Here is a 24,582-nt window from a genome sequence, read left to right as displayed (position 1 = left end):
GAGAAGAGGGCATCTCTGGGCTTTGCCAGGGACATTCATTGATGGTTCTGGCAGTTGTGACAGTCCCCTCAGAGACATCAGTACTAAGGGGGAAAGAGGGGGAGGGCACAGGGAAGGGGAGGAGCTGAACCCAAGGCCAGTTTAGGAGTGTCTGAATGCAGCGTCCTCTGCCACCAAGTCCCCTCAGTTGCTCGGTGAGGAGGGAATCCTGCAACCAGACAGATGAGGCCTTGAGGTCCAGCAGCTGCTACAAGTATTCAGCTGTCTCACTGGAGCTTGTCTCCCTGAGGAAAAGAAAATACAAGGCATCAGTCAAGGTTCATTGCAGCCTCCTATGCAAATTCACCTCTCTGCATGCCCAACTGATTTGCTCTCACCAGGACAGAGCCTGAATGACCAGCAAGCCTGGGACCACCCGAAACACCCAGTCCTCTTCTGCTTTATGCCAGTGGGACACTGCTTTGTGGAGTCCCCAACTTTTGCTCTAGAAAATAAACTTGTACTTATGCTCCCTGCCAGCACTGGCCTCCTCCAACCACTGCTCTTTAGGAAATGGCCTGTTGCAGGCAGCTCAGCTGTCCTTAGCTTGCAGCAGAGGACATGCCTGCTGCTCACTCTCAGACACCATGCTGTGGTTTGGGCTCAGAGGGTGTCCCCCACCTGCTTACCTCTCATGGAGTTGCTCTTTGAGGTGGGTGAAAGTTGGGTCAGTTTGGTTCTGGCCAGGACCCTCCAGCTGGGATTTGCTCAGGTATTTGTCTGTCTCATGTGTCCTGGCCAGATGAGGCCTGGCCTCCTCAGACTGCCCTTTTTCGGCTTCCCACCCCTCAGGATGGTCCACGGTTAGGAAGGAGCTATAGCTCTCTTCTAAGGAGCCAGCACCCTCATCATAGAAAAGGAGGCTCCGTGACTGAACTGGAAAAAAAGGAGAACATTGGTTAATGATGAGGACAAGGTCCCTTGCAATGAGTGTGCGTCACAGCGGTGATGTCAGCGTGTGCTCACCCAGCTACAGCCTGGTCTGTGTGCAACCGTGCAGGAGGCCTGCTCTGCAGGGCACTCACCTCTCCCCAGCTTCAGGAGGCAAACGCCCCTCAGACACACAGCCGCCTCAGAAGACTCGGTCTGCCCTGGGACTTCCCCCTCACGTGGCTTCCTTTGACATTTGTCATGTTTTGGGGCAAATGTTAGCTGAGAATGCCAAGAGGCCCAAACAGGGTGCTGCTACTAGAGTCTGTAACCACTGACAGGCCAGGAATCCCCCCCCCCGACAGAGACCCAGCGTACGGAGTAGGTGCTGTGGGGAGGACACTTCACCTGAACCAGGGGTGTCGAGAGAAGAGCTGGAAACGGTTTGACAGGGTGAAATGGAGAAATCATGTGAAACTCACTCTTACTAGTTGTGTAAATGTCTGGTGCTGGAGTTGCTTTCACTGTCTGCGATGCTGAAGAGAACTCAGGGAGACAGGGCATCAGGGACCCCAGGATCAGAACGAAGCAGAGTGCCAGCACCTAGAGAGGAGATCAACACAGAGTTAAGGCTGGTAGCCTTGAGGAAACCCTCCCCCTCGTAGCACACAAATACAAGGCTGGGTGAGAACATGTGGTCAGGCTGACAAGTGGGTTGCTGTGGTCCTCTACGGAGGGGAAGGGCTCACTCTGCTAATCTCTGCTGCACATCTAAGAGGGGAAGTCAGATGCTTTGTTGTGTTTCTTTATTTGACGTATTTCTGGTTCAATAGTGAGAACTTGACGTCCAGTTGATGAGAAATGGTGGAAGGCATAGCTGGGGAGCAAGGTCAGAAAGAGGGAGACTCAACAGAAGGGATGAGCTCTGCCATGACCAAAGGGAACCTCACCATTGGCTCAGCAAGAGCCAAGGGAACAGGGGAAATCTGTGAGGTACCACAGCACATAGCAAAGTGATGCTACTGCCCATGCAAGGACAGGAATGACAGCAGAACTGCAGCCACCTAGTACCTGAGAGCAAGGTGGTGTGGTTTTGCATGTCAAGGATCTGGTGGAGGACGAGGGGCTGCAGGGGTGGCTTCTGCAAGAAGCATCTAGAAGATTCCCCAATGCACAACATAGTAACTGCCAGCTGGGGTCAAGGACAGACCCACTGCTGACCAAGGCCGAGCCCGTCATCGATGGTCACAACACCTCTGGGAATCACATTTAAGAGAAAAGAAAACCACAAGCAGCTGCTTTTTGCCACCAGAAAAAGGAGTGAGAAACTCTGCAGACACCAAGGTCAGTGAAGAAAGCGTGTGGGGGGAAGGTGCTGCAGGCACTAGGAGAGAGATTCCTCTGCAGTCTGTGAAGAAGACCATGCTGGAGCGGGTTGTCCCCCCACAGCCCATGGAAGATGATGGGGAGCAGAGACCCCACCTGCAGCCCATGGAGAGAGACCCACACTGGAGCAGGTTTGCTGGGGGAACTTGTGAATCCAGGGGGGACCAGCTTAGAGGAATCTGGGACTGAGAGACTGAGACATACCATGATTTATGACTGCACCCCATAGCAGTGACCCAGGCTGGGGCAGCTGGTGAAGGGCTGAAGCCCCGTGGGAAAGGACTCAGGTTGGAGATGTTAGTGGAGGACTGTCTCCTGTGGGTGGGACCCCACAGGGAAGAAGGGAGCAAAATCATGACTGAAGTGAAGCCTGCTAAGAAGGGTGGGGTGGGGGGAGGTGTGCTAAGATCTGGTTGCAATTCTCAGTACTGGACTCTGGTGTCAGTGGGTGTGCAGTGCAGTGTAACACATCAGAGAGTTTTCTTGCCTTTATTCTGTGCTGAGTCTGTTCTGCCTGTGACACTGACTGAGGAATGATCTCTTCCTGTCCTTATATTGAACTCATGAGCCTCCCAATATATATTTTCTCCCCTGTCCAGCTGAAAAGGGGAGTGACACAGAGATGTTGGTGGGTGTCTGGCCTCCAGCCAGGGTCAGACCACCACACAAGGATGGAAAGCCCAAGGAAAGGGTTAAATTTATGCTTGACATGCACCTTTACAGGACCATGTGTCTGTGTGTTCTGCTGGCAGGCAGCGCAGTCAGAACCACTGGGCAGTGATAAAAGGAGAGCAGCAGATGAAAGGTCCCTGGAAATCCCCCTCTGGTAGGTCTGCACCTGTCTGTAAAATGCTGCCGTAGCAGTAAAGCTTCAGAGCAAGATGCCAGTGCTGATTGTAAGGGACTCTATAGAGTTTAGGGAACTATCAATACAGAGCAAGAGGGGACACGTGGGAAGCGATACAGAGCCAAATCCTTATTGCCTGGCCACCCAAGTGCCACGGGTGGAATATAATTAGCTGCAACCAGCTCAGTGCTCAGACCGAGCATGTCAAAGAGGCAGTGCATCTGTTGGTGAGTTCTACTCGCTAAGTATAAGCTAGCTAAGTTTGACCTCTGGGGACACCTGTGGGGACAGCAAGCAATTGCGTGACTGCTTTTCAGAATAGCCACCTATTTCAGAATAGTCATCCCTAAGAAACAATGTAATGTCTTTACACTATGTAAAGAGGGATTTAAATTGTTCAAACTCTTCGTGGCTGGTTTTAAAGTAAGGAAATGAAATGTGGACAGCATAGATGCTGTCTAAGGGCACCATATCAGGCACACAAAGCATTTAGAAGACTTATTCCTCAAAAAACAGAGGTGGGAGGGCGGGGGGAATCCTGAATATATGTTTGTTGGCATTATCACAGCCAACCACACAACTTCCAGAAAGGGGAGTCAGCCCCATGAAGCCTGTTCTTCTAGAAAAACCCAGGCTTTATGGGCTGGGAAAGAGCAGTATAGATAACACTGCTTTAACACAGCTTTCAACTGGGGCTGTGCAAACCAGCATTGTTCTTACCCGTTTTTGTTTCAGGTTAACTGATCGATGCTGTGATGTGGTTCCTGCTGAAGCTCTCTAACACTTCCTAACAGTAACTCTTGGTTTGACTGTGAGTACCATTCACTGTCACAGCTTTTGGCCATCTCACCCTTTTGACCTTAGAGGAAACTACTGCAAAATCAGTTGCAAAGGTGGAGGCAAAATGAATTAAAAAAAAAGACATCCTGAGAGCATAGTTATCAGACGGTTCGCTGTCAGACTTGGAGGAAGTAGCAGATGCAGTAGCAGAGAGCTCTGTTATGGCTCTGCCAAGAGTCAACATTTTTAAGCTCGATTTGAATGATGGAGTGTATCGAATCTGCAGATGGGAGAGACTACAAGCAGACTGGCTCTTGGTCTGGATTCAAACTTAAGAGTATCTCGACTATAGGGAGAAGTGGTCCAAGAACAGTGGGCAGATCCATGTGGACAAATGCTGAGACCTGCTGAGACCTGTGAGGGGACAGGACTGATGAACAGAGCAACTACATGGCCAGGCAGCTGTTCTGCAGAAGAGGATCTGGGAGTTTAAATGAAGCACAAGGTGGGCACAAGTCAGTGTCACTCAATAAAGGGCAAATCTCAGCCCGGGCAGTTTGAATGGGTTTTCTGGCTGGCTGGTTCCATACTGGCCATCAGGTAGAACACTGTGTCCAGCTTTGGGCCCCCTACTTCCAAAAAGATGTGGAGCAATCAGAGAAAGTCTGGAAGAGAGCTCTGGGAACAAGCAGGGATTCAGTAACTCAGCCTACAAGGGAAGACTGAAGAAATCATGGTGATTTAGCAGAGCAGACTAAAAGAGAGTTGCTAAAACCCAGTAGTTTTCAAGTAAGTAAAATGCAGCTGCAGAAAAGGAGGGTAAACTCATCTTGCTTACAGTGGAAAGAAGGAGCTGCAATAGGCTTAAAGGGAAGACTGAGTTGCGATAGCAATAAAGCCTTATCTGGGAAAGATAACAAAGCACTGGAATGGTTTGCCTGAGGAGGCTGAGGACTGCTCCTCACTGCAGGCCTTCAAAACCTGGCTGGACAAATACCCAGCAGCAATGACACAGGGCTAAAAACGGAGGGTACTCTGCCCCGCTCCCATGCTGCGAGGCATGGTGATTCTACATACCTGTCATGATAAGGAGTGTTGTATTCCAAAATGGAGAATGGGAACTCAGAGGCCCAGGAGAGGAACTGGCCAACGACAGGAAAGCAAATTGCAAATTCTTGAAATGCTTCAAAGCTAGGAAGCCTGAGAGAGTTGGTGTGTGGGCTGGGATTCCACGGAATGCAGGGAGCAGCAAAGAGAGATAAGACATTGTTGGGAAGCTAATTTAGGTATTTTATCAGCCCGTAGCACAGAGGGTGTCTGGAAGGCACCTCTCCTGGACTTGCTGATTCCAGGTAACAGTGATGAAGAACCGCTGGAGCCAGGGGAGCTCTGATGAGCTGCTGCACGGAGAAGTGAGTCACTGGGCCCAGCTGGGTCACACCCGAAAATGTGGAAAGAACTTGGGAATGAAGCCACAGAGCAGCCAAAAGAAGTCAGTCACTAAAATCTGGTCTGACATGGGGGCAGCAAAGAGTAGCAAAAGTTTGAGCAGATTTTGAAAGGAGAAAGTGCTGGAAATTACAGAGCAGGGGTTCTGGAACCAAGGAAACCAAGAGCAAAAACTTCAGGATGCTGAGGGCGCTGAGAAAGTGGCGCAAGCATCTCACATTTGTTTGTATTTCATGACCGTTAACACTACAGCTAATTGACAAATTTGTCTCAAGCAGCTACTGTGACAATCCTGCAAAGAGATCACAGGGCTGAAGGTTATATTTTTATCATGGATCAGAAACCTTTTCCCTGGCAAGAAGTGAGATGATGAATAAGCAGCTGTCTCTAAGGCCACACACTGGCATGCCTCAAAGCTTGACAGTGAAGCCTATATTGCTTAACCATGATCTTCCATGATGAGAAATGAGAGGCAAGCAGGGATTACTAAACCCAACAGACAACCCCGACTCATTCTGGTTAGTCAAAAGGGCAAACAAAGAGAATTCCATCTGGATTTGACAAAGCCTGATGTGCTGGCCTATAGCAAGAACAGGTTCCATTTCTTGCTGATAAACACGAGGTAATGCCCACTGGGAGGAATTCTTGAACTGTTCGCCTGCCCTGCTGAGTCAAACATTAAGCATTACCAACTCAGCAGAAGAAAACTACCCACGATGATGAAAGCTCATTGAAGATTTTTGCTGAATGGCCGAGAGCAAATGAAAACCAAAGAGCTGTGTTGCCCAAAGAACAAGACAGTGAAAATGCAGGAATCGTTCTGACGCCGCTGCCTGAACAACTGATGCTGCCGATGTAGGTGTGACACAGGGCCCAGCTCTGATGATTCTGACACAAAAGGAGAGAGCAGATGTGACTGGCAACCCAGCTGGGCAAAGGTGTCTGGAGAAGCAAGGCCAATAAGGAAGGTGGAAATGAAGTTCATACCATTAGGCAGGTCCCAGTCTGCGTAGAAGCCATTTTGTAAGGTCTGGAGACTTTCCCAGCTACCAGTGCCTGCAGCTTCTGTAACTGCTGGAGCAGAGTCCTAGGATGGGAAGCAACTCAAATCAAAACTTGATAAGGAGGTAACAGCCAGTAAGTGATGCAAGAATACCACTACCCCTTTCTTTTTCAACCCTGATTTTCCCTTCTCATCAAAACAAATATCCCCTTGTTGTTGCATCCGGCCCAAGTTCTGTGATCAAACAGGCTTGGGAAGCATGAAACAAAAAAGGGTGAGTTTGAGGTCCCAAGCTTGGGAGGTACAGCCCCAAGGTGCCATTGTGCTGTGATAACCCCCTGTAGCACCTTCCTTCAGTCTCCTCACCAGTAGATTCACCAAAACCTTCCTTGCAACTGTCCATCATCACGAATGTCCCACTCAACGTCCTGGGTGCCCTAAAGTTCAGCCAGCCGTCTCCCAAAGCAGTGGAGAGGCAGGCTACCATTAAAACCAAGTTCTGGGACAGAAGCTGAACTTTGTAGTCAGGTCAGATGTTGAGCACAGATCTGCCTGCTTCCACTTCACTCAGAGACACATGTTCTGTGGCTCAACCTGTGCCCCAAACCATATGATGGGGAGAGAAACAAAAAACAAGTTTTGATCCCCTCCAGCTTCTTCAGTCTTGGCAAACTCTGCAAAGGGATGTGGGCAAAGCCAAATCTCAAGTTCAACAATTAATTTATTCTCTGGCTGCCCTGGCTGGAACACGTGCTAAGGTCTCTCTGCCCTGTTTAACTGAACACGGATATCAGTGCACATAAGCCCAGTGCAGTGGTAGGTGTGTTACTAAAAGCCACTGAACCCTTTGTTGGCCTGATGAAGAAATCTGTGATGAGGGACACTACAGAGCACACAAGTCCCAGAGGCTGCAAATTGCTGAAAGGCAGACTTCTGAGTGTTCCCCTCTGGGAGCACTGACTGTTTTACACAAATATGTTTGAGCTTTCATAAAATGCCAGGTCCTGGAGCCAGGAGATTGCAGGAGAATCCCAGCTTTATCTCCTTCCAAATGCTCTTCTGCTCTTTGTACATGTGGAGAGAAGCACAGAGTGTCCCATTGGCAGTGCTCAAAAAACAAGCCCAATTAGAAAGAACGCAGTGTGTATTTTGAGAAAAACACATCTCCTGGCTTTTAGGTCAGTCTCCTGATTTTTCAGGGTGGGGCTCATGCTCTTGTCAGCAGCGGGGGCTGCTTGTACTCCCAGCAAGGCCAAGTGGCAGGCTGTGCCCGTGGATGACAGCAGTTGGGCAGCTGTGTCTCCAGCAGACGGGATGCTGTGGCAACTCGCACACCAGTAGATGGCCTGGAAACTGGAAACTGGAGTCACGACACTCGTGTGGTGGATGGGAGGAAGGAGAGCAGCAGAGCCCCAGTGAGCACTCCATGAGGTGGTAGTGGCAACAGAGGGGTGGGTGGGAGGACTGGCTCTCTAGCTGTGGTTCTCCCCTTCAATTCAAGTTGGAGGTGGTAGAAACAGGCCTGTAGAAATGACCTTCCCCCTCACCAGTCCTGCAGCTGCCCCTGCCCTTGCTTGCACCTATCGCACCCAGTGAGAGGGAGCAGATCTGGGCCCTTCTTTAGCTCCTGCCACCCATCCCCACTGCACAAGAGGAGTCTTTATTATTTGCTTCCAAGGAAGCAGATTCCCCTGGTGATCAGTTGGCCAGCTCTGCATATTAGGAACACAAGTGATCACCAGATTCTTGGGCGAGGGAGCCAGGGGTTTGCTTTGGGGCCATGGGAGCAGCTTGCTCCTTTCAGGTGAGCAGCAGCAGATAGTGGGGAGATCCTTCAGGATCTCTTTGCAAGGGGAAGCCACAGGGCAAGAGCTGAGGTACCATGGGGAGTGGCCCTGGATTTGGTGGGAGCTGGGATCTCCACCCTTATTAGAGGAATGGGCTCCCTCTGTATTTGCCAAGTCTGTTCAGCTCTTTCTTAAGAGAAACCTGAACCAGACAACTTATGCCCAGGACCTTGTATTCCTCCAAAGAATGCAAGAGCAGAAACAGTGGGTCTGAGAGGCTGGTGTGAAGGACCTGCCTCAGTGTAGCTGCTCTGGAGGCAGCCAGAGGCCTGGAGGGCAGTGGGGAGGGCAGCATGAGCCCAAAGGGCTGCAGGGAGAAGGAGGAAGAGATGTGAGAAACGCGCCTTCCCTCCCTCCCCTTGCTGCGGTGCAGCCTGGCCGTCCCAACACAAACATTCCAGGCTCACTAACCAAACCCAGCTGCCTTGCTGCTGCCACGGGCCAAAAACCAGCGCCTCACCGAGCAGCACCCGTCCTGCCAGGAGCTGGAGGAGCCTGTCTTTCTTTTCTCTCCCCCTGCCACAGTGCCCCCTGCCTTCCCTTCCTGCCCATCCCGTCCTGCCCACAGAGGGTCAGGTCTAGCCCCTCTTACCTGTTTGCATTTTCTAAGGTCTCCACTTTTTTCCAGAGCTCATTGTTTTCCGTTGTGTATGTCTCAACCCTGCAGGAATAAAAACCATGGCCAGTTAGTTACACAGGCCAGACATAAGGCAAATGCAGTCCTTGCCTTTCTCAGGGAGCGGAGTCTCAGTGGACCCATCCATCACCTACAGATATGATCCTGGGGCCAGATGTCCCTCACCCATCTGGCTGCAGCCAGCCCCAGCAGACCAAGGATGAGATGGCAGGTAGACGGTTACATCTGACATTACTCAGTCCAGGCTTTCCAGAGTGCTGGGAGAGGCAGTAGCACCCAGCTACAGCCAGGTCATGTCAGGACAGGCCCAAAGTTATGCGGGCATTTCCATCACTTCCAGAGCCCCCAAAGGAGCATGGAAAAGGAACAGGGGGACAAATTCAAACCTCTCTCACTCAAACTGAGCACCTGCCCTGGTTGTGCGCCTTGCTGTATGAAAACCAGGCAGTTTTTATGCAAACGCTGGGCCGGCTCCGACTGCAGGCACTTGAGGGCAGCAGAGAACCTGCAGGCTCCCTCCCGCTGCTTCGGAAAGTGGTTAGACTGCGTTTGGGACGGGGTACGGGGAATGTCTTCAAGCCGGGAGGAAGACAGGCAGGCCACGGGCACAGCCTGATCCTGCTGGAGTTTTCCAGCACAGCCTCCGAACCAGGCGTTCCGTGTAAAAACTGGGCTCGCAGTAAAGGTGTCAAACTGAATGGTAAAAGGCCCGAGTACAGGTTTTGACAAAGCAGCTTTTACAGAAAGCCAAGTTGACCCAAGACTTGTTGCATTTAAAAAAAAAAATAAAAATTGGCTGGATGCTGCTTTTGGTTCATATTTAAAGCTGGCATTGTTTGAAAGCCATCTGTCACAGCAATGCGCTAGCGCAGCGGACCGCTGAGTGCGGACAGGCACCACAGCCGCGGCTGGGGAAGGGGCCCCAGCACAGAAAGGCCTTGGACCCCCCACTTGAGCGAGACCAGCCGCAGCTTGAAGGGTCTGAGTGTCAGCGTGGGATTTGAGCTGGAGGTGATGGGCTCTGATGCCCGGGCACACATGCACACCAAAGTGCTGCTTAGGGAAGGCCACGAGAACCTGAAGGTGCCTGGAGTCACCTGTTCTCACTCACCATTTCTGTGCAGTTAGAGAACATAAACAAATAGCATCAGAGAGAAGAGTTGGTTAAGGCTGGGTTTGGGGGGTGGGTTTTTCCATTTTGCTGATGCCAGGTGGTGTTAATAACAGGGAAGAAGCTGGTATTCAGACAGAAATGTGGACTTGCACCTGGATTCTGGCATTCTCCTTGGCATGGGAATGCTTATCGGAGCATCATACTAGTACATACAATGTACATCATACTTGTACAGAGGGGATCAGGCCCTCAAGAGTTATTTCTACCCCATCAATGTCACGTGATGTCACCTTAGGGTTATGGGTGCCATAGATGCAGGACCTTGCAAGGCGAAAAACAAAGCTCATGCAGGTAAAGATAGAAAGGGATGGAGGGGGAGTATGGGCAATAACTAGTGTAAGGTTTTTCTTGCTATCAAATGCTTGTGTGTCTACCCTCATGGGAAGAGAGGAGGAAAAGCCATGGTCAGTGCCCTCAGAGGGCCTGCTGATTATGGGACAGGCAACCTAGAACCAACTTCTAGTGGGGAAACTTAACCCAAAATCCCACCTTGTTGGCAGCCAAAAATGTCCTGTGTTCTGCAGGGGACCAGCCAAATGAAGAAGCTGGAAACACAAGGTTTCTAGAGCAAGAAACTTGCTCCTTTATCCTACAAGAGGATTTCTAGGAGGGAGGTGCCTAGGGGCAGGATACTGAACCAAACTCCTGTGCAGCCAGCCTTGCAAGCAATCACACTCTCTGAGCAACTCAGAGACAAAAACACCAGAAAGCATGGCTGAGCATGGACAGGGCTCCTTTTTCAGGGGAAAGACGGAAAGAAGAAACTTACTTTTTCTCTAGACACTCCACATACTCTTTCTTCTTCCTGCGACTCTCCTGAGCAGAGATCTGTGAGGGGGGCAGCCGTCAGAGAGCAGTCAGTATCAGAAGCTTCTAGACATTTCTATGTGTCTCCCTTTTCTTGTCTGTGCCCCGCACATGCAGCACCATAAGGGTAAATGGGGAAGTTGCCTTCCAGACTGCCATTTCTACTGGTCTCCAGGCCAAAACTGGGAGGGAGGGATGGATGCCGTAAGTGCGAAGCTTTCTTTGGCCGGCAGGCCACAACTATTTGTTGCAGTATGCCTGACCCCCTCGCTGCTGAGAGCATCTTTAAAGTTGCTTTGAAGTCCTCTGACTCATATGGGTATGTGCTGTGGCCATCTGGGCAGATTCTGCCCCAGACCACTGCTGAGTCACTGGGTGAGTAACTCAAGGTCGCATCGGTTCTCCCATGAGATGTTTTCTAATCACAGTCTAAGGTCTCACAGCTTCTCTGTGCCTGGTTAATGAGCTCTGTGTGTCACCAGTTCTGCACCATGCAATGGCTTTTGTTTCCCCGTCCCCCTGTTTCCCCCAAACCTCCCTAGGCCTGTTCCTCTGATCCATGATGGCTTAGCTCGTGGGCCTCATCCCAGGACACACACTCCCAGGAGCTGGACTGGAAGCCACACTCCCCAGATACAGCTGCATGCACAGCATTCATGCAGGGATGCCCCATGACACCTCTGCCTGGGTTGGGAGGCTCGTGTCAGGGCACCAAAAGGCAGGATCCCACCTTTCCTGAGCTGCCCTGTGGCTGAGGGTGCAAGGGTAACTGTACCACTGGTCAGCTGAGGATGCTCAGGAATCACGGGAACTGCACGGTTACATTTGCAAACAGTCACCTTGTTCTTGATTTTCCTCCTGACCCTCTTCAGTGCTTTCTCCTCTGCTTTGGTGAGGGGCAGCTTGGTAGGAATGGGGTAGCCCTCTGCAATCAAGGTGCGTTTCTCTTCTTCAGTCAAGAGCAGTGGGCCAGAGGTCCCTTGTAACTTCTGAAACACACAGAAAGCAGCTGCCAGCATCAGCAAGGAGTATTATCCCAGTGATCGTCCTCAAAGCCCTGCACAGCAGCTAGGGGCTCAATACAAATAGGTGCAGGGCAGTCCCCTTTCCTGTTCTCAGCCTGATCCTGGGGGTGCAGCTCAGCAGCTGCCTTCCTCTTTTACCTGGGAGGGCATCTGCTCCTTCATGGTGAGCCTGGCTACACGCTTGCACTGCAGGATGCTGCCCAAGGCCTTTTGGGTGATGGTTAAAAACCAGTTTGGTTGTGGGAATTCTCAGTTATTCCTTTCTCTTCCATTAAGCTCCTCAGAAAGTCCTCCAGTACTGAAGCCATTTCCCAAAGTATGGGGTGAAAGACAGCCCTTGCTAAAACAAAATAGCTGCTGGTAGGCATTATACCAGACTCACTGTGCCTCTTCTCACTCCTGTGAGCACCATCCTGTCCCCACACCCCTGTGCTAGGACATCAAATTGCCTTGCCAGAGCATTTCAGTTTGGAGACCTTAACAAAGGGCAGAGTCCCCCACATAAGTCTCGGAAAGCCTCCAGCCTCCTGAGCACCAAGGAACCCTGTGCCCCAGTGACATCCCGCTGCCTCCTTACGTGTGGTGCTGTGAGGAGAGGTGAAGAAGAGATGGCAGTAGAAGAGCGAGCAGCAGGTCGGGCTGGGCTGGAGGGAGGCAGGGACCGGGGGCTCTGAGATCCGTCGCTGTCACTGCCATGGCTGCTGGGTGGAGTTGGAGGCATCTGCACCAGGTCATCTACTGAGAAACAAGGAGGTCACGTCAGTGGCTCTTGTGTCAGCCTGTTGGTACAGGCACAGGGCCCTGAGGAGCAACAGGAAAAGGCGCTGCCGTACCACAGCACTGAAAGGAGCGGGTGACAAGTCTCACATGATGGGGGTGAGTCTGAAAACAAGGCTGGACTGAGCACTGCCCAAGACAGAGATTAAGCTGACTTCAAACGTGCTAAACTGGGAACTGCAGGAGTCAGAGAGTTGGCAGGGGTTCTGCCAAGACACCAAAGGTATTTACAAAGCAATAAGGTACTCTGGTGTCAACCAAAATGCAGGACAAAGCCTGTGATGTTTTGCTCCATGGCCTGTTCACAAGTACAGGAAGCCCTGTAAGGCAAGAGCTCTTCCAAAAGCACCACAGGGCTCACACGCTTGCCAGCACATTTGATCCAAAGGGACGCTGGTCACTCAGCTGGTTGCCAAGCACTTGAAAACTGTCCCCCACTTTGTACTGGAGAGCCCTGGGGACCCTAACAGAGGTGGGAATATGCCTAAGGAATGTCACTCTGTGGCAGTGGGAGTTCCTATTAGTGCTTTCATTGTGCATCGGCAGATTTTCAGATGCTTGGGTTTCTTTCAAACTAAACTGGATCCTGAATTTCCTGACTTTCAGATGGTTGTTTTTGGATAACACTGCAGTCCCTCCGAGGATTTTAAAGGCACTCTTGCATATTTCCAACTCTGAGGTAGCCTGTTTTGCCTGGGAGTCCCTCTCTGAACAATTCTGAGCGTGGGTGCTGGTCCAGACACTGATCTGAGTTGGAACAGTGCAGCACTCACTCCTGTGTTTGTGTGTACCCTCGTATTACCTTGTATGTATAGCTCTGCTCTCAGCTGCCATCTTTCCTCCAGCATAGCAATGATCTGTATCTGAGTAATAAAGAGCGATAGAAGTCGACCAGCAAATTCTATCTTCTTACCTGCAGGTACATTTAGAAACTGGTTCATCTCTTTGGGTTCAACTTTGATCACAGGTGCTGGAGTCATTTCTATGGGAGTCTGTGGAAGAGAAGCAGAAAGAGCTCTTGGGTGCTGCCACCTCCCCTGCCCAGAGGGTTCCCACCAGTTCTGTTCATAGCCATGGCTCCCCAGCTCTCTGCTCTGCCCCATCTCACAGCTCTGCCCCAAAGCAGCCTCTCACCACACATAATAGAAACCAGGAGTCCAAACATAAGCCCCCTGAAGTCTGTGTTGCTGGGCACACAGAGTGCAAACACATGTTTGCCACAGCAGTGGCAGATGGATATGCTGCCAAGCCATGCACTGAGTACCTCCAAAAGGGAGATGGCTTTTATCCCTGGCAATACTTCCCTTGCTAGACCCAGACAGTTGAATTTAAACCAACCTCTGCATTACCATGGCCAGTCCCTCTTTGATCTGCCTTCATTAGAAATGGGAGTATAGACGTTGTACAGAAACAGAAACAGAACAAACTCCCTGTCCTGCTCACATGATTTTCACCAGGGCCACTGGGCAGCTGTTTCCAATTGGAGGGGACTGCGAGTTAAATAAAGAGTAGATTTATTCCCATCTGTGCTATGCTGCCCCTCAGCTCTCTGGCTCGCCAGCCCCCAGCCCACCATAAGCTGGGGGAGTTTTTACACTAAACAGACACAGTGCAGACTCCTCCAGGCTGTAAACACAGCTGAGAGAGCACCATGGTATGGCTGCTGAGCACACACAGCAGAGCTTTGAGGGCACAGCAAGTTCAAGCTGTGTAAATAACGGAGTAAGTTTGTGCACAGTTTTGGCTGGAAGTACCCATTTGTTTTGGATGGTTGTTTAAATGGGAAGATACTCAGCATGAGTGAAAAAAAGGAAGTGAGCCCCAGAGATGCTCTACTGTTATCTATTGACCTGCTAGAAGATAGTCAAGGTCTGTGTGAGACTGGTCAAACCTTTCCATCCAACATGGCTGGACTCAAGGGCAGTCAAACCGAGCCCCCAACTTATATCCACATACCAGTGGCATAAATATGTCCTTCAGACAAACAGGCTTCTTAAGTACTTAGATATGACCAAAAGACTTGTCCCCTCATGCCTTAGAAAGAATATCTCCAGCTGCCTTATAGGAGAAAGCAAGCAGGACCTAGAGTGGGACCTCCATTTCCAGTGAGCAGCTGAAAAAAGTGAGAGGCCCAAGGCCATGAAAAAGACAGTGGCAGAGCAGGGGCCTATACTCACGAGTAGTGGGGACACTGTCAGCATATTAATCGTCACTGTTCTCTGAAAAATGAAAATAAGCCAGGAGTGGCTATAGAAATACAGGCAGAATGGAGGGGACAGGCCTCCGGTGCGTGGAAGCTTAAAAGCCTTTGACTTTTGTGTCAAGGAAACATGCTCGTATTTAACCAAGACTGTAAAGCCTCCTGTGCTGGAGAAAACCCTCCTTCCATTGTTTGCCCTGGAAGGATAAGCTGTCTTGTAGCTTCACAGCAGGAATCAAGAACAGAGTTCTAGCTAGCATCAGGTGTGCTGCTCCTCTGACTGCCATTTCAAGAGAAGAATGACAAATAATGTGGTATCTGGGCTTTGCATCACCTTCTTCTGTATGTCCAGGCTAAATCACCTAGCAGGACCCTGCAGTCACATGGCTGGGTCCGCATCACCAGGGTGCCGCTGTGTGAGAGCCCGAGTTCCCAATGGATCTTAGGTGGGCTCACCTCCTCGGGGACTGGCAGTCTCTGCAGAGGGTTGAGGTTCAGCACTGGTATGGAGCTGGCAGCTAGCTGGGACTCAGGCAGGTCTAGAGCCAGGTTCTGTTCCTGTTTCACCATGATGGAGCAGAGCTTGGGCCCCAGTGACCACACTCCATTCTCCAGCTCTGAAACATGCACAATGTGAGAGTCAAACTCCAGCAAGAACAGGACAAGGAAAAAAAAAAACCATGAAGACAGTTCCCCCCATCTGGGGAGGCTGCCTTTCCAAGTTTAGCACTGTCAACACACAAGCATGTGCAGGCCTATAACACAGAGTACAAACGGGAATGAACCCCCCGTGTGCAGGGAGAAGACAGGACAGAGGGAATTGTGTCTCTGCTCTGCCTTTGCAGCCCAAAGACAGCTGCAGGGTTTCCTCCCCCAGTGATATCTTGGTCTTGTCCTCTGGAGCTTATTTATATTTAGAGCTCAGTGAGAGGAGGATGCTGGGCTGTGTCTCCTGAGGCAGAGTGGCCAGCATCACAGAGTTGCCAGGTGTGTTACCAAGAATAGCACCATCTCTGTGCTAGAGAGCTGGCGAGAGGGCAAGCAGGATGACAGTGGAGGGCTGACAGGTGGCTGTACTGCTGCTTTGGCTTCCCACCAATGTTGTGCCAAGTACCAGAGCTTTGCTGCATGACACCAGAGGAGGAAGGTCCATTTCTGTGGAAGGAAGTTAAACATGGCTCCTGCTTGTGAGGCTGCTCCCACAGCTGCTCCCCTCTGCGGCTCCCTCCTCCATCCCGTGCTGCTGAGGGGGACTGCTGCCTGCAGCCGTGCCCCGCTGCCACTGCTGGCAGGGGCAAAGCAGCAGTGAGAGAAAGGAAGAGTCTGAGCAGAACTGAATGGAGCTGTGTGGGGATGCTCCCCTTGCCCCCTGCCTGCTCTGTCCCGTGCACATCTGTGGCATGAGTCTGGCTTGTCACTGGAAGCAGAGATCCCAGGAGCTGGGATTCAGGCAGCGGCAGATAAGCTGCCCCTCAGAGAGGGGAAAAAAACCTGCTAGGCAGGAGAGCTGCTCTGAAGTTTTGGTCTCTTCACTGCTCTTCAAACACTTCAGCCTGCCAAAAAGCTACTCCTAACTGGCCTGGGGCCTGTATCCTCCTCCCTAATCCTCATCCCTTCCCCTTTTTATGTAACATACAGAAATGCATTTGTCTTGACACAGAACAGCCCATTGCTAAGAATGCCACCAGGTAGTGCCCCAGCTGGCTCAACAGGAGGCCACAGTCAGGTTCACTCCCTGACCCCCCTACGCTGCTCCCTGCATACAGCACTCACAGACTCAGGGGTGTTGCCTAGTTGTCTGCAGTGCAGGTCTCAGTCTAGAAGATATCCTGGCAAGAGGAGAGGGGGAGAAAGGTCTTTCTCAGCTCCAGAGAAGCCTGCACAAAGAAGGGTACAAGCAAGTAACTGTTCACATGGGAGCTGCCATCTGAACTACACTTAAAAGTGACCTAATGTCAACTTTGCCCAATTCAGGCTCTGTTGCCCTCAGGGAAGGAGAAGGCAGAATCCTGCCTCTGGCTTTTGCATGGACACCGTGGTGTTACAAGGTGGGCAGGAATTATATCAGTTAACACGGCGTTGTCCTTGCCAGTGGAGTATCTTCTCTTCCTGTCTTTGGTACCTCTTACTGGATAGGTGTCTCTAGCAAAGGCTCGTTCCTCCCAGCCTGTGTGATGTGACTGGACATCTTCAAGCGCAGACACGAGTTGCTGTGGCTGCTCAGTGTGCCTGTCAGCTGCGCCAGCTGCTCTCCCTTGCTGCTGGGTAACTTCCCAGAGCTTCCCACAATGCAGCAGGGGCAGCGCCCTCAGGCAGCAGTCTCAGGCAGGGGTGCACTGCTCAGCCCTCACGACGGAGGGGCTGCTGAGCAGACACAGGCTGAATGATGGGTTTTTTTAATGCTGTCCTGCTAAGAACACCAAGCCCGAAGCTGGTAGGGAAATCCCAGGTATCCCTGGTATGCAAACAAGCCCCTGCTGATGGAAGGAGGTAAGGTGTTACGCAGCCACGAGTGTCTGTAGCTGGAAAACTTGGACTGAATTCTTCTGACTGAGTGCAGCCTGTCACAGAGATGAGGGAACCTGAGAGGTCTTCTAGGCAATTTCAACTAAACCTGTGGCAGGCCTGATAAGATGGTTGTCTGATTGTTCTTACCCCTCTGCAAAGTCTTGAAGAATCCGCAGCTTTCCACATTAAATCTCACTGTGCCTACTATGGGAAGGTTCTGCCCACTGGCTAATCTGAAGTCCCCTTACTGTCATTTTAAGCCTTATCTTCCTCATCCTCCCTTTCTGCTGCAAAGCTCCACGTTTCTCTTTTTCTCAGAGATGTGGGGCATTGTCTGTCTGGGAGGGCTGCTGCTGAAGCAAGTTACCAGACAAGGGAGAGCAGACCACCAAGGGCTGTCCCCACTCAGACTTGACTCGGTGAGAGAGCAGCCCCCAGTACTGTCAGTCCAGACAGTCCAAGGAGCAGACACCCAAATAAGTATGTGCTGTTCTCCCATTTCCTGTCTACATTCTGACCCTGCTCTCTTTCCCACCCTCAGAGATTCATCTGGGGAGCGATTGGGTTACAGAATCAGAGACACATAAACCATCAGAGGGTCAATGAGGGACTGAGAAGGCATTTTGTGGGGATACATCCATGTTCTGCTGGTTCAGAGGACATTTCAGAGGTATGGTCAGCCTGTAACCACTGCAGATTTCATGTATGCTGCTGGTTGAGGCGTGCCAGAAAGCTTACCCTCTGCTCTAGATACTCTGTACCTGAGGAGAAGAAGTATGGCTGAAAGGTATCCACAGCTGCCCTGGGTTGAGGAGGTGAGGCAAAGAGCAGTGAGGAAGCAGGACCCCTACAGGAGTGTGGGCACTAGTCTGGGGCTGGTCCAGTACCCATTGTTCTGTACAACCCCTCCCCTTGCTCCTGGCATCAAATCAGGCCCTGCAGAACTGAAGGCTGGTACTGAGAACCAGAGCAGCCAGTCCCTACATGTAAACCATCTGGAAAGCAGACTCGGCTGATAAGCAGGGTCACAGTGCACCCAGTGGCTTGCCCTAGCTGACCTCTGTTAGCGGGAACCATGTGGGAAAGGGGCAGGATTTGGAAGTGTTTGGGAGATCTGCAGAAAAGCCGGGAGAAAGCTGATAAATAGCAAGCTGCAGCCAGCTCCAAGCCTAGACAGAGCCCGGGCATTCCTGAGGAGCTCTGCAGACCAAGCAGAGCTTGCTTAATGTTAAAGAGAAGCCGTTCCTGGGTAATTAATTTGAAGTGAATGTCTAAAAGGACTGAGACTGGATGGAGCTGTGCCAAAAGGACTGCACAGTGTTGCAAATACTGGACTTGACTCAGGACTACACTAGAATATGACTCACATCCAGTTGCAAGCCAAAATAGCCCTGGAAAGATGGGCTGAATTATCTCACTGCAGGACTGGGTGTGCAGATATCCCTTTTCCAGTCACAATACTAGGCCTTACTCCCTGTATAGATCTGAACTGTGCTCTCAGCAAGAACCAGGTCCTTCTCAAGCTCTCCTGGGTTCTGCGCTGTACACCTTGTGCTGGCCTCTGCCCAAGGAGCAATGTCACAGCCTTTTTAGGAAAGTCATGGTTTTGCCTTGGAGACTGGAGAGGAGCAGAAGCAGTGACAAACTTCTCAGAGAGGAGTCCCTGAGATAGCTTCTGCAGGCAGCCTTCATTTCACCACTTTCTACAACTGCATGCTTTTTGCTTCTCTCTTTCCTAAGCCTCATCTCCTCCTATTCATTTGCAGGGGCAAAATAAGGATGTGTCTGTGCACTCAGGCTGGTTTGGTGTTTTGTTAGTCATCTGTTTGCCTGCTTGGGCTGAATTCCCTCCAGGACTGTACTGGGGTTAAAGCTAAGGAAAAAGAAACTGAAGTCTTGTTTGATGCTAAGGCAGTGCTTGCTTGGGCTGCCATGAGCATCTCTCCCAGCACGTCTCTGAGCTGCCCCTAAGGAATGTGGTACCGAGGTCTGCGCCCTTTGCCGGACCCAAAGAGGGAGCAGAGGCCAGCTCTGCTCTGCTCCTCTCCTCCTTGGCGCTTGTGCCAGAGAGCTGGGATCATTCCTGGCCATGAGAGCAAAGCTTCTGTCCCAGGTCTCACTCTTGCTCAACGGAATGGCTTTCTTCTGTGTATACTGAGCCTATGCCACTGCTTTTTCAGGCAGCCTGGTGTCCATCAGCTGTTGGGACACCCACACAGTCCCGCAAATTACAGGACTCTCTGCAAGGACAGCTCTAAAAATATCCAGCCATCATAAATTATCCTGAAATGAATTGTTTTAAAAATAGATTTTGAAATGACTGTTCCTCTCTGTCTCCTGCTAAAAGATCTGCTGGTAAAGAAGCCACTGAGATTTCCACATGTACCAACACTGGTTGCAGCCAGAGATTCATGCTTCCTATTTTCAAGCCAAAACCCCACTGCCTGATGCCAAAACAGGCCTGGATCTGGGGCATCCACACCCAGGTTTGCAGGGTCCTAAAGAGACATTGCCTATTGCTTGCCAGAAGCTGGCAGCACACCGAACCTCAACCAATTATCATCCCCGTAAAGTAACAGTTTGCCCAGCAAAGGAGCAATGTGACTGTCCGAGTGCAAACTGAAGGGAAAAAAAGTGGACTGTATTTGACAAGGGCAGGTCAGATTCTCCCCTGGAATAGCGACGCACAAAGCCAAGGAGTAGCCAGTTTGTCCTTATATATGGAAGCCAGCCAAAGCCTCTGCTGACAGATGTGCTCAAAGCTGTGCAGTGTGCATGTCTCCTGCTCACCATTAGCACTGTCTTCGGTCTTGACAGGCACGAGGGGGCTCTGGGGAGCAGAGTCTCCGCTGAGGGAGTAGCTGTGCTCTGCCTGGATGCCTGGAGTGGGTGGATCCAGGTCCATGTCCAGCAGAGGGTTCTTCTCAGCCAGTACTGGGTCATCGAAGAAACTGCTGAAGAGGTCGTTGGAGAAATCCTCCATGTTGTCAGAGAAGTGATCCAGGTTCTCTGAGAAGTGCTGAGGAAAGACAAAGGGAGACAGAGTGTTAGTGTCAGCTCCAAGAGGGATCTGAGAGCCTTCCCCTGCTCTGAGAGCCAAACCTCAGCAACAGCCCTTTTTGGATCGGAGAAAGCAGTTCTTATCCCTTGCCTGCATCAGTCTGATAAAAGCACCTGAATTAAGACAGAAAGGGCCGTGGTGCTGTACATCTCCACCTGTTTATTTACACCATAAACACTCTTGAAAACCTTCTGTATTCTCTCATCTCCCTTTCCTCTGCGGGTACCTATCTTCTGCTTCCTAGCATCAGCTCACTGACGATAAGTTGAACAGAGCATAAGGCAAGGAATCCCTGTGATGACAAAAGGCAATTGTGGCAGAAAACCATGGTCTTCAGCACCTGTCCTTGGTGGCAGACACTTTCTCGTGCTCTCTGCCAGCAGCAATAGGCACTCCGATGCCACAGAGAACATCAGCTCAGCTGCTGATTTCTATCACAGAAAAAAAGATCAGTTGGATCAACATAACAGGAAGGCCCCCTGTTGTATTTAATTTCCTCTGGGATTTCACAGCCCCTCTGTGGACCATATGAGGCTGTCCTCCAGCCAGATAATGCCTGTGAAATTCTGCTCCCCGATGAAGTTTAAACACTACAGATGGGCTGTTAACAACAAACAATCATTCCACTAATCATTCCAGTAACAGTCACTAAATCTGGCTAGCGGTTCTGCAGAGCTGGGCTCCTGATGCTACAGAGAACCTGTTTCCTTTGAGGCATATCCTCCTATTCAGAAGTCAAATCACTAACTTTTCCATTTGCTACAACAAAGCATTGGTTGGGCAGAGAGAAAAATGATGATTGCCAAACACCAGCTGAAAAATTATCCCATTTGTTGGCAGATCGAGGCTTCTGGCTCAGGGAGAGGAAAGAAAAGACAGATACATTCAAGTGACTGTATTACACAGACGGAACTGTGTAACTTAAATGAACTGGAGAGAGCTCAGCAGAGGCAGAGGCAGAGTACCCCCCACCCCTGGAACAGCAACTGGGTGGGCAGAAAGGCATCAAAAGCAGCATACGGGAATAGCAAGAGCAACAGGGTATGGATGAGCAAGAGTGGGAGAGCACACACAGGTCCTAGAGTAGAAATGTGAAGGCAAATGAATTCTGGTGTGAGAGCTGAGCTCAGGGAACAGCCCGGCTCCTAGGGCATGGGGTGCATGAGGTCCTCTCTTTCCCCAGCGCTAGGACCGAGGGAGGGGTTGGCCAGAGGACCCCGGATGCCGGAGCCTGCAGGTTCCTGTTCCTATAAGAAGGTGTATTTGTTTTATCTGATCACAGTATCACTCTGTCAACATTATGCTGGCTGTCAGAGGGTTTGGGTGAGGCTGGGGAGTGAAGTAGACTCCAGCTGAACAGATCCACGCTTCCCACTAAGTTGTGGAGGGACACAGTGAGCTTCAGCAGTTTCCAACTGGCCAGTGCCCTTCACCTTCCAGTATCAAGCCTTAGCCACTCAACTGCAAAACTTCGATGCTCACAGAGCATGCTGGAAGCGGGGGTTAGTCCCTGCTGCCTACATTCTGCCTGATACAAGGTCTCTTTCCTTGAAATTCCTTCCCCCTTGTCCTGTCCTCCTACTGCCTGGAGCAACAGCCTGACACACCACCACCCGAGGCTCCTCCGGGAAGGCAGACATTGCATGTGCAGGTAAGGTGGAGAAGGCACACTCATGTTAGTGCCCAGTGTTGAGGCCCGCCCTGGGATGTCTGGGCTGAAGTTGCTCCCATTCCGGAAGCCGAGTTGGCAGGCTGGCTTGGTAACATCTTACCCAGCCATTTCCAAGTTGCCTAGAAGCATTTCTGCACTTGAATCAAGCGACAGAAAACACCTCCCATCTGTGCCGAGCATAAGCGCTCTGCCGAGGGAGCTGAGTCAGCAGATGGAACTGGGTTAGATATTTATCTAAAAAGCTCTGGAAAAACCAGGATTTATCCTATCCTACAGCACAGTGTTTGGAGTCCTGAGCATTAACCCCAGCGAGCGCCTGCTCATGTAACAGCTGTTCTTTGTCTTGCTTTCTCTAAATACCACAAGCAAACACAGGATATGAACACGATAGCCTTACGGTAAGGGTGAGAACGCAACCAGAGCAGAGTGAAGGGATTCAGAGCTCTGGCTGCCAACGCACCACGACAGCACAGCAGAGCTGAGATCCGGCACAAGGCACTCGAATCATCTACACTGGTCGTAACCATCAAAACCAGAACCACGGTGTAACCCTGGAGGAGAAGCAGGGCTGGATGGACAGCTGCAGGGAGAGCTGTCTGCAGCTCTGCCACGTGCTTCCAATTTCTTTCGCAACCGCGTTAACAAAGGCAGAGGTGGGAGCAGAGAGTCAAGAGGATGTGTTTATGCAGTAGTTCCACACACCGTCTTTTAGCAGCATCCCACCCACTCTTAGAACAAGGATCTCTTGGTCAGGCAACAGTCTTCCCATTGTAGGACAAACCTACCCGGAGGGAAGAGGAGGAGATGTGCCTCTAGTTTTATTCTGAAAGAAAAAAGATCTCCCTGGCAGTGGCAAAAGGGCTGAGAGGTGAGTAATGAGTGCAAGGGGTTGAGTATCAGAGCCCTGACATGGTCCCACCAACACTGGCAGGAATAACTGCACATTTCCAGTTCTCTGTTTAGACACCATAGGGCAGGCTTGCTGGAAGACCTCATTGCTTGGAAGTGAGGATGAAGGCAATGCTGTTCTCCCAGAGACATGGGAGTTTGGGTCTCCAAGAGCCCATTCTCTCCCAAGAGACGGTGACTTATTGCACAGTATAGGTGATAAGCAGAGAATGAAACTCACGCCCTCCCTGAAATGAATCCCATCCAGAAATGTTGGGCACATTCTCCTCTTGGGGCTCTTGGGTCCTGTCCTCCAGCACAACTAAATACTGGTAAAGCCTCCTCATCAAAGCAGTCCCTTCTCATCTCTTGTCAATCACACATACACCAGTCAAACGCCTCCAGACACAAACGACGGAGAGAAGGGAGCTAGCCTATCAGACTGGGAACAACCATGGCAGTTATCAAAGAGGACACCAAGGATCAGACACCCTCAGAGAGGGAGAGCTGTCACAGAGCTGGAGATTGTTGTTTTACTCAGAGGTGGTGCCAAGAGGCAGAGGGAACAGGAGGAGGAAGGGCAAAGCAAAGATAATGACATGGATTTGCAGCTGCCTATATCCACAACGGAGGCTACAGGTCAAGTGGGAAGTTAAACCACCACATCCCAGAAGACTGCTGTGCCTCTAGGGTTGGCTCTGTTCGCTCCTCACACCTGGGGGTACTGTTAACTTCAGGACAGATTTTGTATCAGTAAGGACAGCCATGCACACAACCACATGGTAATGGGGAAAAGCGTCCTTTGGTCCAGATCCAACTGTGATGGGCATAGTGTGGAGCAGCCCAGAGCTTAGTTTGGACAGATGTCACCAAAACCACTGCTAGTTTAGATGGAGCCTGCTAACCCAGAATATGCAAACTCCATCCCACCCAGCTTCGCTGTGGGAGCTGCACACCTCTGGCAAAACTCAGAGGCGGCTTCAGCTGTACTCTTCCTGAATGCGTGTGAGAGAGCAGGCTCCAGGCAGCTGCAGGTCCCAGGGTCAGTGCTCCGAGTTTCCGAGTGATAAACAGGTTTATCACTGGACCAAACAGATGACAGCCTTTTAGCTGTCAGGGCATACGCCAAAGGAGGTGCTGGGCAACCACTATCCCCCCTTTCCACCCAAACTGGGGCCAGCTGAAGGCCTGCATGTGCTGCCACTAAATGAAATGACTTTCACCAACACCGTGGCAACAAAGATCTCAGCAGACCAGAGGCAGGTGTTGGTGGAAGATCCAAGAAAAAGTCCACAGGACTCGGATGTGAATGAACGTGGGATGTTCAGAGATGCACGAGCAGAGCAGGCTCACCCTCTCACAGCCTCTCCAGGGCCTAGAGCTTCTCCTTGAGAGTTCCTTCCAGCCAGGCTGAGATCAGCCAGCTCTCACCCCTCAGGGAAACAGCCAAGATTTTCTAACTGTGACAATGAAGGACTCTGCAACTCTGGTGAGAGACTCTTAAGATATCTCAAGTAGCTTTCATGCAGATGGGCCCAGCTTCAACAAGGGGGACCAGTCAACTGGGAAACGTGTTCCTTACCATCCTGGCCCAGAGGGAGCGGGTGTGAAG

At 51.0% G+C, this 24,582-nt stretch overlaps 1 protein-coding gene across 1 annotated transcript in view; it reads right to left on the bottom strand.

The window, feature by feature from the left end:
* Positions 1–247: 247 nt before the first annotated feature.
* CREB3L1 (cAMP responsive element binding protein 3 like 1) overlaps positions 248–24,582 on the bottom strand; it is a gene marked incomplete at both ends in the record, with an annotated part of 44,278 nt that continues 19,943 nt past the window's right edge. Inside the window, 11 exons of the mRNA XM_084263636.1 lie at positions 248–284; positions 669–915; positions 1,392–1,512; positions 6,359–6,458; positions 8,814–8,882; positions 10,802–10,860; positions 11,679–11,828; positions 12,442–12,599; positions 13,555–13,633; positions 15,298–15,458; positions 20,140–20,368. Coding sequence (XP_084119762.1) covers positions 248–284; positions 669–915; positions 1,392–1,512; positions 6,359–6,458; positions 8,814–8,882; positions 10,802–10,860; positions 11,679–11,828; positions 12,442–12,599; positions 13,555–13,633; positions 15,298–15,458; positions 20,140–20,368 — 1,410 coding nt within the window. The remainder of the gene's footprint in view (positions 285–668; positions 916–1,391; positions 1,513–6,358; positions 6,459–8,813; positions 8,883–10,801; positions 10,861–11,678; positions 11,829–12,441; positions 12,600–13,554; positions 13,634–15,297; positions 15,459–20,139; positions 20,369–24,582) is intronic.

This window comes from Gallinula chloropus (genome assembly GCF_964237585.1).
Source record: "Gallinula chloropus genome assembly, chromosome: 4".
Lineage (NCBI taxonomy): Eukaryota > Metazoa > Chordata > Aves > Gruiformes > Rallidae > Gallinula > Gallinula chloropus.
This window is presented reverse-complemented; position numbering and strand designations above follow the sequence as displayed.